The sequence below is a fragment of the Ictalurus punctatus genome, chromosome 27 (assembly GCF_001660625.3).
Source record: "Ictalurus punctatus breed USDA103 chromosome 27, Coco_2.0, whole genome shotgun sequence".
In the NCBI taxonomy this organism is placed as follows: domain Eukaryota; kingdom Metazoa; phylum Chordata; class Actinopteri; order Siluriformes; family Ictaluridae; genus Ictalurus; species Ictalurus punctatus.
Genome location: NC_030442.2, coordinates 10,826,205 through 10,847,240, shown reverse-complemented (window position 1 = coordinate 10,847,240; position 21,036 = coordinate 10,826,205). Strand labels below are relative to the sequence as shown.

At 37.9% G+C, this 21,036-nt stretch overlaps 1 protein-coding gene across 3 annotated transcripts in view; it reads left to right on the top strand.

Moving 5' to 3' along the window:
• Positions 1-21,036, top strand: part of dpy19l3 (dpy-19 like C-mannosyltransferase 3) — a 66,720-nt gene that overhangs the window by 42,096 nt on the left and 3,588 nt on the right. For all 3 annotated transcript variants that reach the window (XM_047151696.2, XM_017459307.3, XM_017459306.3), the window contains 2 exons: positions 12,876-13,008; positions 13,593-13,751. In XM_047151696.2, the coding sequence (XP_047007652.1) occupies positions 12,876-13,008; positions 13,593-13,751 (292 nt within the window). The remainder of the gene's footprint in view (positions 1-12,875; positions 13,009-13,592; positions 13,752-21,036) is intronic.

The window sequence follows — 21,036 nt, the reverse complement described above, 5'->3', positions numbered from 1 at the left end:
AATAGTTTATAAATAGTATAGAAATATTTAATCACTTTCAGTAATATGTAATATGTCCACCTATGATGACAACACTAGTTGTGCCCAATGATGTTTTTGTTGTTGTAGTTTTTTTTTTTTTTTTTAATCCCACTCCCTCCATGGGATTAGATTTGTGGCAAAAGTGTTGAACATAAGTTTTCAAGAAAGCATTCTTTTGTTAATAGTTTTCTAATCTTCATTTTTGCTAATCATGGTTTATGAATGTGCTGCCAGAGTTTTCGTTTACGCTTCGCAAGTTTACTTTCGCTATTCTGGCACAAACCTCTTGTGTGGGCGGGGCTTAACTGTGATTTACCCTAATTGGCTAGTGGATTGACAGCTCCCTGACCATGAAGTAGAGACTTCAGTGCCACAATTACTTACTTACCTAGTCAGTATATTAGTCTGTAATTAATATTTGAGGTCTCATATGACTATTTTTTCGAGATGAGCTCTCAGGAGCGGCACAAAGCGTCATCATCGTCATGGTCATCATCGACTTCCTCCTTGTCTGCCTCAGCTGGACCACTTGAGCTGTCAATCCATATCTCACTAGCCAATGAGAGTAAATCACTGTTAATCCCGCCCACACGTGAGATTTGTGCCAGAAACGTTAACTAACGTTAATGAAAACTATTAATAAAGAATTGAAGACAGAGTTCACTGTTTTCAGTTTCAGAGTCTTTTTTTTTTTTTTACTTTCTCATTGTATGTTTTTGTTCGTTTCTTGAAAAGTTATGTTCAATACTTTTGATACAAGTCTAATCCCATACTCCCACATGCTCCCAAAAGAATTCTGCCCAATCCTGCCTGCTCTTGTGATTATTATCTTTTATTTACATGCCCACATATTTTCTAATTAGCTTAGTTTGTTCTATTTCTCAAGATATGAACAAATTAGTAATTTACTGAAACAGTTACTCAAGATCAATGATTGAATGATCACAACGAACATGGTTGAACATGGATTTTCTTTGTCCTGCAAGCTTCATATTTGACTGCCCACTGCTGGGTCATAGGTCCCATTGCACACCTCTATAGTTTAGGGAATTGACAGGTTATATGAATAAGTTTGTGCGAAATATGGTATTATACTTGAAAATCCTTTTCGGGATCAAAACCGTGTACAAGCATTTGTTTAGTGTTTTTCAGTGTGTTCATGTTGATGTGTGCCCAGTTATTTTTACTTTTGCAAATAGAGCTGGAAATGAGTCATTAAACATAGACATGGAGTCTCTGTATTTACCCTTTTCCAGGCTTGAACTAGAAACTTGTCAACACAGCTCGGTTTTGCAGACATAACATGTTCACACACAAAGTTGGAGCTATGTATAAACAGACCAATGAAAAGAAATAAGATTTTAAATCAAAGACAGGTTTGGGTGAGGGATCCAGGAGTGTTCAGACTGCAGCTGAAGAAAGAGGACATGCATGTCTTTCTTATTATTTTAGTTCTTCCCTCTGGGGAGGCAAGGAAGACATGCAAGGATTAGCTGTATGGACAGAGGAAATGATGACATACTTTATTTGCCAATTCAGACATCCTTCTTCACTGAGGTGTCATTTTAAATTGATGCCATTTATCGATGCTTTGTTTTCAAGCTTTTATCTAAAGTGACTTACAGATGAGAAAAATACAAGCAAAGCGATATATCAAGCAGAGAACAAAACGAGTAGTGCTACCATACAAGATCCTTTAATTGAGTTCCAGAAGAAGCAAAGTGCACAGAGTAGAGGTGTAAGTGCAAATTTTTATTTTTTATTTTATTTTTTTTTATAAATGAGTTGGTTAGGTGTTCACGGAAGAGGTGGGTCTTTAGCTGTTTTTTTGAAGATGGTGAGAGATTCTGCAGTCCGGATTGAGTACAACAGGACTGGGACACTTCACTGTTTGTATCCCTTTGCTTGTCTGTGTTTTCTATATAAAAATCCAGTTCTAGCAATGGTTCATTATATTTCATTAAACTATTACTATACTGTGGGCTGTCAGTCAATCTCTGTTTTGCATTGCCAGTGCGCAGCACTCTATCCAGCTGTGGCTTCTTTGGGAACTATTTTTGCTGACAACAAAAATATACAAAATATTTGCTCAAAATGTGTCTGAAATGTCAGCTACTCAATATTCAATTCTTGTTTATAGAACTGCTTTATCAAAGCAATATCACACTTGCAAACATGTTGTTGTACTGAATATCAGCACAGCTATTGTTACCTGCAGCACTCAGTCTGTGGCTTCATGCGTAAGGCTTAATCACAGCCGTGCTAATATTCAGTATAACAGCACTCATGATCGTGTAATATTGCTTAAATGAAAACAATTTTATTAAATTATAAAACAAAGCAAAACAGAAGCATTTTCACTAGTGGCCTCAGATTTTTGGACCACACTCTATATAACCGAAAGGAACCAAAAGAAAGACTCCCCCCAACCCTTCCCGCCCCCAATTGTTGTTCTTTATTTTGTTCTAAACTGTCAGTATTTACCATGCTGTCATTATAAATTGGAAGACAGAGAAACAGAGGTTGCAGTAGTATGATTTGGGGATTGCAAAATGTTTGGTTAGTCACAGCCATACACAAATGAGATGAGAACCACTGGAGTAAGGAACTTGATTAGGTAAAAAATTAATGGGCAGTCAGAAATAGACTGAAATGCACCAATGCTGAGGTTATGTCAAGAGCCATCTGATCATACACTGTGACTACCATGAAACCCTGGCACTGTAACAACCCTGCACAACATGAAAGACGTACGATCAAGGATGCATAAAGAACCTACCCATTGTAGAGAACCACAAAATAGGAAACAGGAAGTTAAGCATGATTTATGCATATTTATGACACAGATTTCTTATTTTACATACATTTTGGACCCAGATAGTGGATTAAATTTAATGCTATTTCTCCCCTACTGAAGCTACGTTAATGATATGAGGAATGAATTGTGATTTGCCTTTTTCCCCAGCATCATTAGCTTATGCATTTTGTGGCACATGGTCATCAATCAGCCAGCCAGACCTAGCTTTTCTTTTTTAGTACACTTATGGATTTGTTTAAGGTCTGTCTTGAATTGAGCTAAATTAAACTGAATTAAGTTCTTGTCAAGTCATAAAGCAAGAGAGAAAAAGTTATTTAATGAGGTCCAGACTGCTCATGAAATGCTGATGCTTTTGGGGCACCAGCTTGCTAACAGGCTTCATTAACTGCAGATATACTATCAGTAGTTACTCTCAGTAGAGCTGAAAAAGGCTTGCATAGTTCCTCTTTTTCCACATTAAGCAGATAATGGAAACACATCTGGAGTAAGGACTTTGTCAAGAGCTGATTCAGATTCTGTCTTTGTTGGATTTCACACCCGATTCCGGCCTCTTCATGTTCGATAAAGGTTTGAAGCACTTTTTGGCAGGGGAGAAGAGCTGCTCAAAGCCGTGAAGTCATGACCTGTGATGATCACACGCTAGGTTAACCGTTATCTGCAGCTAAAATTAAGGCATGTGTGTAAGAGTTCTGCATGAGTAGTGTATGACAGAGTGTAGTTTTGCTCTCTGAGCTTACCAAATATGGTGACACACCAAGCTTTTGTTTTGTTTTTTGTGTGTGTGTGTGTGTGTGTGTGTGTGTGTGTGTGTGTGTGTGTGTGTGTGAGTGAGAGAGAGAGAAAGAGAGAGAGAGAATGTTTCTCCTTAGTGTGAGTGATCCATGGCCTTTCACTCAGACTCCCTGTGTCCCACAGATCAGCACGTGGTCTTTGTGAGCATTGCAACGCTCTGTCATCAGAGTTAGTATTATCACTCCGAATGTCTGTCTGCCATGCAATTAATTTCCTCTCTATGGTTTTGTGATTTTTATACCACACGTCCTTTTGTCAGTGAGGAAAAACTGCATTCTTTCCAAATGTTGCCTTGTTTTGTAATAATGAAGACAAATTAGCCTTTTATTTCCTCTGAAGGGAAAAAAAAACTTTTGTAACCCTTTGGAGCATGGGTAATTTATATTCTCTGAATGAACAAAAGACACTTTTCATTTATGCTTGCTGCAGTGTCTGTTTTGTTTTTTCTTCTACTGTGTTTTCTGCAGCCCTCCTTTTTGTCTTCCATTCTGGTTGTATGTTGCACAGTTTTCTTTTTAGTTAAAAGTAGTAGTGTAGCTGCGTCAGAAGAAACTTTGTTAACATGAAGCTCAAGTTCTTTCTTCAACTGTGGCCTGACTCACTTCCCTGGTTTTTATCAGCTGACAGATCATCTGGCCTGTCACACTTTACCATAATTCTTAGCTACTTTCTTTTTTAATTGTGCAATTGTGGTATAATTAAACACGTTTTTCCGGGTACTTGTCACCCAATTTGCGGTTGTCGAATTGCTTATTTTAGACGGTGGCTGACATTCAAAAAGCTTTTTTTTAGTTCATACCAAGTCACTTTCCCTCATCTGCAGATCAGTCATGTGGCATTTTAGTGGTTGTTCTCACCCAAACGATTAGATAATAATTGAACTGAATTTGAGCTTTAAAAAATATATTCTCTTCACTCTCGCTGTCTATTTTTCTTTCTCTTTGTTGTGTCTTGCTGCCTGCCTCTGCCTCTCTCCACACACTTTTGGTGGCCCCTGCTGACAAATCTCCAGCAGCTCTGTGCAGTTCAGAAATAGTTGGTTCACTATCAAAGCTAAAAGGTTCACAAGGCAAGGCTATGAGCAGGGCCAACAGAGTTCAGTGCTCTGTATCAAAAATGTAGGCGGTTAATGGTACATTTTTTGGCAGGGACAAGCACTTTTTGTGCCCACTTAGGGACACCTGCTTATTAATACAAATGCACTTCTTCTTAAAACAGCCAGCCATGTGCAACTCAATACAGAATGGTCAAGAGGTTTATCTGTTCTACCAAGCATGTGTGTGGGCAAAAACCATGGCCTCGGTGACTTAGGTTCAAGCTTTTGTGAAACTCCAGTACAGCTAAGATACGCTCTCTGAAGTTTACATCAGAATGGTGCATTTGATGCAAAAAAAAACAAAACAAAAAAAACTTCATTTTTTAATGAGTGAAGTCATACTTCTTCAAGTCCGTAAAAACCTTTCTTTCTGACCATGGTGGACAACAGAATAGACGATGTCTCCTCTTGGAGCAGATGTCCACTCTATTTGGGTCACCTAAGAACAAATATGCAAGGCTCCATAGGACAAGGTAAAAATGAGAAGAGAAAAAATAAGCATAGCTGATGAATCACATACTTGTATAGTGAAGAGGCCATCACCTGGCAGACCATGGTCAAGATGTAGATACAGCAAAGTAATTCAGGGGATACAAGCAAGCACTTGAAAAATTCTATAACGGAAGCGATTGACATGAAAAAAGGCCATAATTCATTGACTCTAGTTATTCATCAAGGCTTCTGTAGAAGATTCTGTCAACTGATACTTGATTTTTTATTTACTTCTTTTCCCATCTCAGGTTAGAGAATTGATTAGTGACATGGTTTCTTAAAAAACTTTTTCTGATGGAATGGAAAAATTATGTTTAAAGAAGATTGAAAAGAAAACTATACATTTATTCTCCACTTCAATTTCCATATGGATGTCTCATCTGTTCAGAGGTTGTGGCACTACTTAAAGGTGGTAACATGAAGTGCCAGTGTGAAACAAAACAACCACAAACTAATCCCTAAGGGTTAAACATTAAAAGGTAACTGTTGTTAACATTCTTTAATGTTAGTTGCTTGTATGGACCTTTTGTAAGCATGGAATTTCATGTTGCTTGATTGGAGTTTCATTGTAGATTCACAAATTGTAGTTGAATTCCCTGATATAGTCATATCAGTTTGCAGGCTTATGGCGGATTAATGGCACACCTAACATAATTTTTAGCATAATTTTTTCCACTGGATATCTTTTTGCTAATGATGTTTCCTTATTCAAATAAATGTTACAACAGAATAATAAGACCTATACCATGCATCATCTCAAATTGGTTTGATAAACAAGAAACTGAGTATATTGGGAATTGGATGAAACAGCAGGTTCACAGCATGCATTAGGAATCTCAGACACTACACAATGTTTTTCAGTCAGCAGGAGCAATTTCCCAAAGCAAAGTTTTAATCAACTTATTGAATCTTTGCCATGTACATTTTCACAGGTAAATATAACACTTTTCTGGTACTAGGGCTGATCAAGTTGCCTCTAAGTATGTTAGAGTTTAATCAACTAATTCAGAGGAGTTGATTTGTTCGCGGTATTAATATTAGAGATGCAATAATACTAAATTTCTCAGCCGATACCGATAGCTGATTATTCAGAGTGATATCGACCGATACCGACTCTGCCTTTTATATCTTTTAAATTAATAATAATTAATTCCACAATTCTGAAAGAAAATGTTTCACAGTAACTGGTCTCATAAACAGAAAACACATTACTCGAATTAACCTTACCACATGAACTAAATTCTGAAGATTAAATTAAGATTTCTTAACTTATTGAATGTTATTAATTCATATTAACATTGACTGAATTCTAAAAAACCTCCTGTTATTCTCACATTCACTCACCACAAACAAAAGCATTTCTACTTCATCACTGAACATCAAACTGGTAATATATAATAACTTTTTTTAGTGATATTAACTCATATTAACATTAACTGGATATGAAACATACTAATCTACAAATATATTTTTCTGTTCAATATGTATACCTTTTTTGTCAACTCAACTTCATTTAAATCTTTCAACCGTGTACAGGCGCTTTAATTCAGCGCAAGCAGCATGACAATTTTTTTTTTTTTTAACTCGACACCGAAAATCCCGTTTCACTGCTGCAGCATCCGGTGTAAAACCACTCATTCGTTAACATGCACACCGAAAAAAATAGGCACTGCTTCTGCTCTGCTGCAACATGTGGTGTAAAATTTTTGCAGTGCAGAGCTTACACACTGAAGTTTTGTCGTCATTGTCACGCAATTCAAAGTAATTCCACACAAGAGACCTCTTCATTACACACAGCATGAATGCGATGTGTTTTCCCGCCCTCTATTGTCTGACAAGATATAATCGGCCCTGATCATCGGATGTTTTTAAACTTAAAAATTTGCCTTTATCAGCCGATACCGATTATTGGCCGATGCCAATACATTGGAGCATCTCTAAATAATATCCAACATCCCGGGTGGTAGAGAGTAAAGTCTGTCTTTTAGCCTTTTTCCTCTGTCTCTCTTTCCATCACGTGGGCTGTACTGCCGTGCTTTGTCCAGCTAACTGACATTGGAATGGATTTTCTGCTGGCTTTCTGCTGACTAACTAGAGAGCAATTGACTGATTTTAAGTTGTGTTATGTCCACCCACTACTGAACTCGTTTATCCTTTTAGCTTGAATCGATAGGCCATTTAAAAATATTCTTCTGTAAATTTGAAATTTGTGTTTCATTTTGATTAGATACTATTTTTTTTGACATTGTAACTAGACAATTTGCATTCCTGCTAAATTCTAATTGAGCCCCATTACAGCAAATTCAGTCACTAATTCAACCCTGGTCAGAGTGGCAGTGGATCCAGAGGCTACCCTGGGAACACTGGGAGTGATGCTGTTTTTTGGGGAGGAAGGGTCTATGAATCATTGACATGGAAATTGTTGTCTCTTAGTTTTGAAGTATAGGCAGTGCAGGAATATAAATTTTTCGTAACCAATTTCTAATTTAAGACGCTCTTTGGTGGTTTGTTGTTGCCACTCCAGCCTGCAGGACCACCTCATTTTCTCACTCTAGCTGAAGTCTTCTGCTAGATACCTTATCTCTTTTCTCCTCCTGCCCATGGCTTGTCCTTTCCATGGCTTTGTTACTATGGCATTCCCATCTCTTATGATTCCAACACATAAGGATTCCTTGATAACTTGCCAGCTATAGTATTTTTTCCCAAGTCGCTCTTCATAGAGCCAAGCTCGACCTCATCACACTCACTTTATCTACAGTTGTTGACTCTCTCTGCTACACCAAACACCCACTGCTCTTCTTTATACTCTGCCTCGAAACATCATTTGCATTAAACTTTGTAGACACTCTAATCTCTAATCCTCTCCAGCATCAATTCCTTTACCTGATAACACAGTTTCTCTACTTGACAATTCCCTCCAGGAACTTCACTTTTGACTCCTTCCTCTTCAGAATCAGAACATGTTTACTTTTTATCAGGTCGCGAGAACAGCCCAAAGTCTTGTTGCTTTTAATGTTTGGTGGTATAGCCTAGTATATAAGTAGGCATCTTATCAAGTTATCACTTTTAAGTTGTCAGGAACGTCAAGCTCACACGTATCAGTCAGCCATAATTATATGCATTTCTAGGCACCTCAGACCTCAAGAGTGTTTTTCCCCTTGTTTAGAGTTTTTCATTTACTCCTTTTCCATTTACAAAAGTTGCGTTTGATTATTTTAAGGTGTGGGTTTACATTCACAGACCAGTATCCTATCTACAGTACACTGCGTGCACAATTATTAGGCAAGTTGGTATTACAATCTACTCATTATTTCTATGCATATTATCCAACTCATATAAACCATATAAACCTGAATGCTAACTGGGTATGATGGGTATGAGAGCTTGTGGCTTAAAGTGATTAACACCCTATATAAGGTGTGCATAATTATTAGGCAGCTTCTTTACCTCAGGAAAATGAGATTTAACTGAGACTGAAAAGTCAAAAATTGTAACATGCCTATCAGAGGGATGCAACACACTTCAGAGTGCAAAACTGTTAAGGCGTGACAACCGGACAATCAAATGCTTTGTTATGAATACTCAACAGGTTCTCAAAAACGAGTAGAGAAGAAAAGAGGCAAGTTGACTTTAAAAGACTTTAAAAGAAGAAAAAATGTGAGGTTACCAGGAACCTGTTAGCCTCCAGTGCCACCATATTTCAGAACTGCAACCTTTCAGGAGTGCTCAGAGACATGGCTAAGGTAAGAAAAGGCTAAAACAGGACCACCACAGAATAAGACTTACAAGCTAAAGCATCATGACTGAGCCCAGAAATACCTGAAGATGGATTTGTGAAAGGTTTTATGGACAGATGAAATGAGAGTTACTCTAGATGGACCAGATGGGTGGGCCTGTGCGTGGATCACTAATGGGCACAGAGTACCAGTTTGAGTGAGGCACTAGCAAGGTGTAGGAGGGGTACTGCTGTGTGCTGGTATCATTAATGATGAGCTAGTTGGACCTTTTCAGGTTGAAAATGGTCAGAAAATCAACTCCCAAATCCACTGCCAGTTTCCTGAAGACATTTTCTCAAGCAGTGATACAAGAAGAAGAAGAAGAAGCAGCTTTCAAGAAGGCCATGATCTTTATGCAGGACAATGCTTCAGCAAGGTACACCACTGCTTGGCTAGCCAGCAAAGGCAACAAAGATGACAGAATGATGACCTGGCCCAATTTCTCATCTGGCTTAAATCCTATTTAGAACTTCTGCGCCATTCTCAAGTGTGAGCTTTACAGTGAGGGAAGACAATTAACCTCTTTGAACAACTTTTGGGAGGCTGTGGTGGCTGCCTCAGATAAAATTGGTCGTGAACAGATCAAGAAACTGACAGATTAAATGGATGGAAGGCTCATTGTGGTTATTGGAAAGAAAGGTGGCTGTGGTCACCACTGAATATATTGAAGGTCCAAAATAGTTTTTTGTTAATTGTTATATGTTATTTTGTATTAGTTATTTGTTAGATAATACTTTAAGACTGAAGAATAAAAAGTGAAAAAAAAAATCATTTGAAATTTAGTTGCCTAATAATTGTGCACACTAAAAGTTTCCTACTGACTGTGCACGCTAATAATTTCCAATGAGAAATACAAATATATTTTTTTCTTTGTTAAACATTCAATTTTGATGCAAAATAAACATTTAGGATCAACTAAGACCATTGTATTTCTTCACCAATAAAATTAGCTGAGAAATACCATTTGCCTAATAAATTTGTTACTTGGTTGTGTCCAGTATTTGGTCATTAATATAATGATCAGTACCAGTGTATTATAAAAATAAAATAATAAAGACACATGCATCTTCCTGCCTGACAGTGACTGGCAAGGTCAATGTTCTTATCCCAGTAGTTTTAATATTAATGCAATTAATCAATTTTTATAATGCCAGCAAGGTGCAAACTAACATGAGCTGACATTTATGCAAGAGAATATAATACAGGAATAAAATATAAAAATGCAAATCAGCCAAGGGCCAGAAGAATCTCTTGTCAATATAGAGTTAATTAAGCAGAATTGACCCTCCTTCCTTTCCCATGGCAGGAAGTAGCCCAGACAAGAGGGTCAAAGGTTAGTCTTTCATAGCAATTCTTGTCTTTAGGTCTGGAGCTGAAAAGGAAAATGATGGATGATGAATTTTATGTCCACTTTGGATAAATCACATGAGATACAGGATTGAAAAGCTGTTTTGAAAGAGGACACCACCACTCTCTTGTGGCGCTGGCAGATAATCAGGTTGTTTTCCTTTTTAATATTGATAATGCAATGACTTGGGCAGAAGGGAGCACTCAGCCTTGAGCAGGAATTATAGGATTTATGGAAAATCATGTGCGCATTCACATATGTGAAAAATATGAAGACATGCTCACATAGTTTGTTGTAGCTTAATCCTCCCTCTGGACTGAATGTGGAGCTGGTGGTGTATAAAAGCACACATCTGCTATTTAGCCACTAAATCCTGCCTCCCACATGTCTTCTCGGCTGTAGAGCTTTGGGGTGGGTGGGTGTGGGTCTGTGTGTGAGTGGGTGTGTAGCTGTAACAGCAGCAATGCCATTCTGTTCTGTACTTGGTGGTTTGCTTCTTCAAAGTCTTCCCTCAGGAGTCCAATAGGACCTCGTTTTCTTCTCACATTAGCCAGCGCCAGAGGACAAGTCGCTCTGCCTCCCACTGACAAATGGCAACCCCTGCGTAGTCTATTACTGCTAGAATCTTTACTTTCATTCTTCTTTTCTCACTTGCTCTCCCTCACTAGCCCATTTCTTCTTCAGTGTTCTTCATCTCTCTCTTGCCGTATCTTTCTTTCCTTCCTTCTCTCTGTCTCCACTTGATTAGAGGTGAGGATGTCGCCAAAGAGTTGGGCAGACGGAACGCTGAGAGAGAGCCTATTGTAATTGTAGCCATTTTTCAACCTTGTTCAACTCTGCCAGTGTATCACTCGGCTCTAATTGAAAGCTCGTGTAGTGTCATTGTGTGTGTATTAAGCGTAGAAGTGAGGGTGTATTTGTACAGTATGTAACTGTCACCTCCTTGATTCTTCCTTATTGACCTGGCTGAAAGTCTTCTGAGGTTCTTCGAGGACAAATTACCCAGTACGCAACACTTCTGCTTTGTAATGGAACGTTCTTCCAAATGCGTGCTCGTCATAATAAAACATTCCTGCCAGCCAAAGATCTGTCATGATGACACTGTCCTTTGCGCTCAGTGTGCACTGTAAGTAGACACTATCACCTCATTTTTGAGACTAACACCAATGGATTTTTTGTGCCTTGTTGTTAATAGCAATAGCTGTTCTTGGTGAAGGATTGTGAGAATGGCTATAGTTTGGCATGATTTAGATACATTTAGCAGAGGTGTCAACATCTACGATTTAGCTGTAGCATTTACGATTATGATTTTTGACCCAGTCATAGGGCGATATGAGAGCTACCTGAAAGATTACACGTCAGCCCAAATGGTAATTACATTTACCTGATTTTATTTAAGTGAACTTTGACCTGTGAATTCCTGCCCCTTGCTCTTATGAGCCAATAGAAAACAAAAAGACATCACTTTTTGGTCACTAAAACAAGTATTATTAAATAGGTTGTTGTTGTTTTTTGTTTTTTGTTTTTTTTGGGGGGAGGGCGGGGGCGCGGGGGTTCTTGTTAGCAACACTGGCTCCGCATTTTGCGATGTCTTGAATGTTAAATATTTCAGACAGTGTTTAAAGCTATTAGCTAATAAAACTATCTGTGCTTCAGATCAGTTATACACCGATTCTGTTTAAAACAAATGTTGTGGATTTCATTGTAATCTCTATCTTATTTGTTGCTTAGGGGGCATTACCATGGATAAAACACTAGCACACAGTGAGAAATGAATAAACACCCTGTTTCAAAAGTCACTCAAAATAGCAACCTATGGTCATTTGTTGCATTTTTGTAGACTGCATTCATGAATTCAAGTAACTGGGCTACTAATTCAGATGGAGGATTTTTTTTTTTTGCTCTTCATTTTCACCTCATTCAATGTGGATAACACAAAACCTCTAAAAGTTGCATAAAACTGTATAAAAATAGTTCTAATATCTTTACAGTAGAGATGACCTGTTGTAGTTTTGAATTTGGTGCCTTTGGGCATTCATTATAAGTGAGTTTTGACTCAATGGGCTTTCTGTTCTTTTCTCACTACAGAGAAATTACAGAGTGTTGAAATTATTGTCACTGTTAATCGTCCATATGTTACCCATGGGGTATATAAAGATTAAATAAGTTTAAATAAATAAATAAATAAATAAATAAGCACTGTGTTACTCCTTTAAAAACTGTTAGACAGCACTTATTGTAATGATGCCGTGTGTAACCCTCTAAAGCAGCCGAATGAGCCTTAAAAGTGATGATCACGTCCCAAATGTCTCCAATAGGAGTGTTTTGCACATGAGTAATGAGAGCGTATACTCGAGTGTGCGCCCTCCTGCCGAGCCGGTTAACGTCCTTCCCTTCTGTTTGAAATGAATGTCAGCAGCTGACTACAGCTTTCTGTGCGATTCCAACACACACTCATTTATACACACATATACACACAAACGCATAAATGTTAATGAAACGAAAAATAAGTGAACTCTGTTCTCTGCACAGCTCCAAGACCCCCAAGCGTGCTGTGTTTGCAGGCAGTATGCAGCTTCTGGCTGGAATAAAGCTGTGCACAGGCCGAGTGCTGACCAACCACCCCCACTATGAAGACCAAGCACTGCGGGAAAGGACCAGGCAGGTAAGATTTCTGATTTTTCCTTCATTCCTGCTCATTTATACATAAACAAAGAGCATTGGGGATTTTTATTCATTCATTTCTTTATTTTTTTAATATGTGAACCACTCCTGGTGAATACTTAATGACGCAGAGCTCAGATTCAGACACTACCAAGCACACATTAGCCCTGAACGGAACCAGGCAGGATGGACTAACAGTCGGACATTTTTTATGATTTTATATTATTATCGATGATGGATCAAGGAGGATCAGGCTTGTCAGTGCCCATCCTCTTGCCCCCCTCACCCTTCTTTCTTTTTTATTTATTTATTTATTTATTTTTTAAGAGGACGTGTGATGTATTTGGACACACTCAGTAGCACAGATTAATTGATCTGCTTCTGAAACTATTAAGCTCAACATGAATGTTGATGAGGAGGCAGGTTGGGGCAGAAGATTTCGGAAAGGTTCTGGCCTCAGTAGTGCTTTCACACTTTGCCTGCTTATTTTGCGTAACTCTTCTCATACTAGTTACAGAGCTGGTGATATTTGTTTTGTCTAAATTATTCCTTCTTCCCCATGTCTCCTGTATCCGTCTCCTGCAGGTGTATCAGATCTACGCACGTCAGTCTGCTGAAGAGGTGCACAGGCTCCTGCGTTCTATAGGAGCAGACTACGTGGTGTTAGAGGACAGCATCTGCTACGAGCGCCGTCACAGCCGTGGCTGCAGACTGAGGGACCTGCTCGACCTGGCCAATGGACATGTAGGTCACTCACCCCAGCAGCACTCTCAATTCCCACAGCTTTCTTCTTGCACTCACTAGTACAGCTCATTCTAAGTAATGAAATTTTCCGAGATTAAAAACAAACCTCTCTTTTTTTGTGTTTTGTTTTGTATAAACAATGTCTTCCCAAGCCAGCAGGTGCTGCTTTGATTATTATTAGCTATTGTGTTATTTCTTGTGTGATTCACACTTCCGTGCTTAAATGTCACATTGTTCTTATAATTAACGGTAGTTCAGTTATTAAGATGCTGCTTTTTTTTGTTCATATCATTAGCTTTTTTAACATGTAAAAACCAAGAGTTACAGATTTACAAATTTATCCCCCTTAACCTTAAGTTTTTTCCCCCTTAATCTTCTGGGAAGCAGCCCCATAGGATTGAGGGGGAAAAACTCTGAGGCTTTTTTTTTTTCCCCCTGAAGTTGTTCAGAAAAGTTCAACTTTCAAAAAAGTGCTGTGTGACATTGAATGCTTTTTTCTTCTTCTTATCTCTAGACCAAACACATCATAGCTCTAAGAGCAAGCAAGAAACAAGCAAAAAAACCAAAATGGAGGACAAAGTGCAGATAGAAACGTTTGTCTTGTTAGTCTTGTTCGGAGATTTACAACATATTGAATTCAAATATACTTCACTTCCGATATTCCAGCAGTGCAGCGCAACTAAAAATACCAGCTTGTCTATTTTTAGATCATTCACGCCTACACAATAAAATGTGAACTGGGATTTTTTTTTTCCCCCTGTATTTACTGGGGGTTTTTTTAGTGTGTGTGTGCGTGTGCTGTGATAAGGATTCAGCAAAATGGTAAAATGTGAAATCTACCTTGTGTAATTTCTTCTGTTCAGCCATAAAAGAATCCTTTATTTATGTAAGCTGAGAGGTACATTTGCATACACACTGTAGTCTCAGTCTCAGACATGCCGCCCACAGGACATAGAGAGTCTGATATCTCCTGTACACTTTTCTGGTTAGAAACTGATTGCTTTTAGGTTAGAAACTGATTGCTTTCTGCACTTCCATGTGGAAGTTTCCAGCAAGGACGCAAACTTTAGAACACAGCAGTAGCTCGATGAGCTATTTGGAGCAATGTGTAGTCACTGGATCAAATAATGTTGATGGAATTATGTCTTTAAAAGTTGAATGAAGCAGTCAGTGTTTGGTAAACCTAGACACATCTGTCATTGGGTTGTGAGAAATCTTTTGGTGATCTGCCATGCCAGTCAAATTGTCTCATTTTCTGACAGTAGGTGGTTCTTGGTTATGTTTATTTGGCAAAATGTACCAGACTCTAGTGAAGCTAAAAATTTGACTTGCTAGCCTGTACTCACTGCAAGCAAGAAGCAGGCTATGTCTCAAACAATGTTATCTTTCTATTAATAATACAAGTGCCAAATGGTGGTGGAATATTTTGATATGCAGTACTTTATGTATGCTATTGTGTAGGTGGGGACTGCCTAGTGTCCTAATATTGTCTAGTGGTCACTTAAATTACTTAATTTAAAATGACATTTTAGGAATAAATATGACTTCTGGCATTCCAACAATGCAAAGTTTCATTAATCCTTTCATTTTTTCCTGAAAGAAAAGAAACTTTTCTCATTTGTTATGTATATCTTTCATCCTCCAAGTACAGACCCATTTCTCTTTCTATTAGGACAGCACTACACTGGCAAAACAGCCAGTGTAACTGTAAGGAGGGGTCATAGTTTTGCTTTTTAAACGTTTTTAAAAGTTTAAAACATTATTTTGTTTATTGGGTGTAATAGAATTGGTCAACATGATTTGATGCCTAAAAACACATTATTTTTCACATACTATACATTATTGCAGTACCCACATTCCCAGGTTTCTCTATTGAGTTCCGGTTTCTCCAGAGCCCCGCCTTCCGAAAAGCCCAGAGTGCACTGATTGGCCAACTGACCCATTGCGTTGTGATTGGCCAAAAACTTCAGGCGTGTGTCGGAAATGAAATGCCCCTTACCATAATGGCGAGCTTCAGCTTTCAAGGCTTCTAAAGCAATTCTTAGTTCCTAAGCAACACAGTTAATAATGTCGTTGGTTTTATCATATCAGTTCGAGCCCGAGTCAGATTCAGAAAATCAGATGATTAAGCAGATCAACACGACTTGAGCAGAACATTTCACAGTGGTAAGTTTTTATTTTGTAACTCTCTTAGAATTTCAGATACAATGTTATAACAGTTTAATTTGGTTTATGAAATCGACAGACAAAAGGACACAAAATACAGACAGGTAACCGCATCACGGGAATGTGTGTTACTCTGCACGTTTATAGGTAAAAATTCACACAGCTGGATATCAAAACTTTAGCTAACACGTTAGCAGAGGTCTACAAAGGAACCCTGGGCCACAACTCAAAACTCTGAACAGTCAATAGCAGATACTTAATAAAATAATCAAACTTACTTACAGGTTCTGATTCAGATGTAGAAGATTGTCCAAGCAAACTGGAAATTGCCCCATTTTACAGGGGTTGCCTTCGTATATAGCCTGTCTTGTACTCTCCCAGTACAACGTTTGGGTTGGGTTGGCTCATGGACAGCGTTATAAATAAACAGTAACCGTTCATCCGTTTTCGGAAGGCCAATCAAAGGGGTTTTGCTTTCGTACCGAATCACACAGCGTCTCCACAACATGGCGCCAACACAGTTCACTGAAGCCTCGCTTTCTTTTTTCATGACTGCCTTTGGGCAGGATTATGCTAATATTTCACATAGTGACATAGATGTTTGCGGAAGTAATATCTGGACTTCAATTGAGGCATTTTAGGCAGGTCTGTAACAGTGTTCTCTGTTAGATAGAATAAATCCCTTTGGGGGAGACTATGAGCTTTGTAACTTTGCAGATCTTATACATGCACAAACAGATACATTACACAACCAAAAAAAGGACAACATTAAAAAGCATAATATGACTTCTTTAAATGACTTGGGTTTAATTACAGTAACAAGCTAATTCAACCAGCATATTTCTGTATAGGTTTGGAACAGCAACGGGTTGCAATGCTGACTGTTTCTGCTTGTTTTGACAGGAAAGGTTTTCAAAGAGCCTGCTATTAGCTAACTGATTTACAAGAGCAAGCGGACATTACCTCCAAACTCATGTCAGTTGCTACCGATAAACTGTAGAATAAAATCACTGGTCTGAAACTTCCCTAAGCTCTTACAGTTGAATATGTTGCCCTATTTCTTCCTCGTGTTCTACATCAGAAGCTCTGTGCGTCAGCTAATTAATATTCATGAACGTGCAGGGTCTGCTTATGAATATTCATGACTAGTCGGTCATATTTATGACTAATGGACTCAAAAAATAGGCTGCAATATTTTGTTACAAATGCACATGATTTGCATGGTAAATATCGCTTATGATATGTTTCATAGACACCAAGCAATAAGACAGTAAAATTCCTGAAGCTGAGATTGCACTTTTAAAGTGTTAATATGTCTGAATAGAGCTAAGCATGATGCGAGAATAAAGCATAAACTTGCTTTAGTTGTCATTAAATCTCATCAGGTCTCACAGACATCACTCCTACTGCTAACAGAGACTACTTTGAAAGGGTTTCATTACAGATTTGATGGAAGTTGTGCATCTCACCTCCTCTGATGTTCACGACTCAGTCAGGGGGAAAAAAATCCCTCGTTCGTTTGATGTAGCTAGATGAATCATTGGCAGATGGGGTTTCTCCAGACTGTCTTGTTCAACGGATGTGGTGCCGTACACAGCATGCGTTCTTCACTGTGTTTTCATATTAAATGCAATGCAATTTCTTATACAAACACGTGAAATAAATTTCGATCTTTATAGATATCTCTGGACAGGCTCGATGGAGCTCCAGCTTAGTGTTGCAGGTGAAGTGTGTTTAGAATCAAATTGGTGCCTCTGGTCTTTCTGATACTGGTGTTTGGCATGTGAATGATCTGATTAATTTTTGTTATTTAAAAGTTGGAGGCTTTTAGGCCAAATGTCCTTATCTTTATTGAAAATCAGTACAGATGAAGCAGATTGCATCTAATGATATAGAATTTTAAACTAGCTATAATTAGCACCATTTCCTCAGCACATTTAAAGCTTACTCGCTTAAATGTCTTTCACATTCCATACCAGAGACATCATCGGCATACTTCTACTTCCAATGTACGGTATTGGCATCATTCCCACACACACACACTTGGCTTAAGTGTTACAAACCTATGAATAAATGGATTTGTTGGAATTTACTTTTCAAACCCTTTAATTTATTTATCAAGTGCATCATCTTTCTGCGTATGCTGTGTTCCCAATTCGTTCATAAATAATGCATCTTGTACTGTAGCACTCATACCCTGAAAATTTTCGTCCTTGACATGAACAGTCAACAACTCCTTCATTTCTGAATCATTCTAATCTCCAGACATTCCTTATTCCTTTATAATTCAATTGCTGTAGTAGGTAGGGAATCTGTAGTAGGTCAGCATCTTTCCTGATAATGTATTAACTTTTGTTCATGCATGAGCCTCTGGCTAATTACCTAGGAATTGTTCCAGGTCTCGTCCCTAAAGATCGTGTGTTACCCTACCAACCTTGGCTTGCATCCACACTTAACCGTTTCCTTTTTCATTTCTGCCTAAAAGTACATGTGAAATTAAAATGGGCATACAGATTAAGTAGAATGTCCCATCCAATGTAAAAACGGAGGTCAATTCCAGTAACAGCAAATTGTGCTTCACACTCCAAGCATGAACCAATAGAAAAGAAGATGATGAACTGTGATCTTTTCTTCTGGAAAAATGAAAGAACTGCCAATTATTTATTCAAGCTTACTTTGAATATTTTATATTATTTTTAATGCTGCTCGTCACTGGTAGATACAAAAAAAATCAATCAATCAAACAATCTATCTAGTTAGCTAACTACCACCTAACTACCACTATGCCCAGATGTTGTTTTTCTAGTTGTCATCACCGGCATGTGCTAGATTTAATTTACATGCTACATTTTCGCTGTGTTTTACTTGAAGCCCCTTTTAAATACTATAGTGAATATAATAAAGGAAATGAAAATGGCATTTATTCTTTATTTAGGTGGCTTGTAATCTATAAGGAGTACCAGATTTCTACATGAGATGAAATAAAATAGCTGGGGGAACCTAGAGTGTGAGTGTTGCCTTTGAGCCATTACATAGACTTGTTACAACTCCAATGAACAATTATAGAAATAAGCACAGTGGAGCATACATGGCAAGTGATCTGAGACCATTCCTCCATGCAGAATCTCTCCAGATCCTTCAAATCTCGAGGTCCAACCAATTAAACCATTTTTGTGTTGATTTTGATGTATGTTTTGGATCACTGTCCTGCTGGAAGATCCAACTACAGCCCATTTTAATCTTTCTGGCAGAGTCAGTCAGTTTTAATTTAATATCTGTTGATATTTGATAGAGTCCATGATGCCATGTATCCTAACAAAATGTCCAGGTCCTCTGGCAGAAAAACAGCCCCAAAACATTAAAGCGCTTCCACCATATTTAACCGTGGGTATGAGGTACTTTTCCAAATGGCTAACTCTCTGTGTGCGCCAAAACCACCTCTGGTGTTTAGTGCCAAAAAGCTCTGTTTTGGTTTCGTCTGACCATAGAACCCGATCCTATTTGAAGTTCCAGTAGTGTCTGGCACACTGACGAACTCTTGAGTTTGTTTTTGGATGAGAGTAGAGGCTTTTTTCTTTGAACCCTTCCAAACAACTTGTGGTGATGTAGGTGACTTCGGATTGTAGTTTTGGAGACTTTCTGACCCCAAGACATAACTAACTTCTGCAATTCTCCAGCTGTGATCCTTTTTGGCCACTTGAACCATCCTCTTCACAGTGCGTTGAGACAATATAGATATGTCCAATTCCAGGTTGATTCATAACATTTCCAGTTGACTGGAACATCTTAATTATTACCCTGATGGTGGAAATGGGCATTTTCAATGCTTGTGCTATTTTCTTATAGCCACTTCCCATTTTGGGCTCAACAACCTTTTGTTGCACATCACAGCTATATTCCTTGGTCTTACCCATTGTAATGAATGACTGACTAAGGGAATTTGGCCTGTGTGTTACCTCATATTTATACCCCCGGAAACAGGAAGTTATGGTTAAGAAATTTCCTGTTCCTTGTTCTAATATGTTATCATTCGAAGACCACAATGAAAAAACGTTCACAAAACTGTATTTTTGGAGTTGTGCATCCATGGCTGTTGAGTGAGCATCGAAGAATGATCTTATAAATGTACTTGGATGATAGAAAGATCAGGGTCACAGAATTTCTCATTTAAAATAAAGCCATGCTATGACAAAATGATCAAAGTCCAGTCACATGACCGAAATCAGCCAATCAGCTTTGAGTAATGGCGGAAGCCCAGCTGAGTGAATTTCATTGTTAACTTACTGTCAGATTTCTTCAACATATCTCATTAGTAATTGCTCTAATATTAATATAATAATTTAATATAATATTAATAGTTAATTCATATTAATAATTAGTAATATTCAAGTTGAGATTGATGTATAATGTATATTCTGTGAGTTTTCAGTATTTAAGTGATGTTGATGATGCTCAGTTGAATAAATTAGTATAAGTTCATCACTGTATTACTGTGAATACCCACGAAAGAAAGATCAGAGTCCACGCAAGCATTTTTTCATGCTTCAATTAACACAATGTAAACAATAATGGCTTATAACTTTTGGTGTCTTCATAAAGACTATGAATGGGTTTAGTGAACATATCATCAAGATTTTCTTTGTTCTCAACTATTATGACATAAGAAGGTTCTGAACTTTTAAATTCACAGTGATGTTTCATGTGAGGAGATGTTTATTTAACATTTTCGAGTGTCAGAGAACTTCCAGTTTCAGCTGTGGGGTTTTTGTCATTAATTTCAAGGGAGAGAAAAAAAATAAGCTGGTTAGAAAGTGACTGTTTTGCACTGTAACCTGGAACTAACTTTGTCTTGTGGATGTTCCGTAACATTATACGTATAAACGGATCAAATATATGAATATAAATTAAATATTGTTTATTAATAAACCAACAGTACAAGACCTCAAGGATGTGCTGTTATAGGAAAATAATTAACTTAAATGTGGCATCACACCATCCTATCACTGATTAATTTCCTGTAACAGCACACCCGATCATGTTTTGTTCTTTGCCTATCCTTCACTTGATTAGCTCCATTTATTTATTTATTTATTTGTTTGTTTGTTTGTTTGTTTGTTTG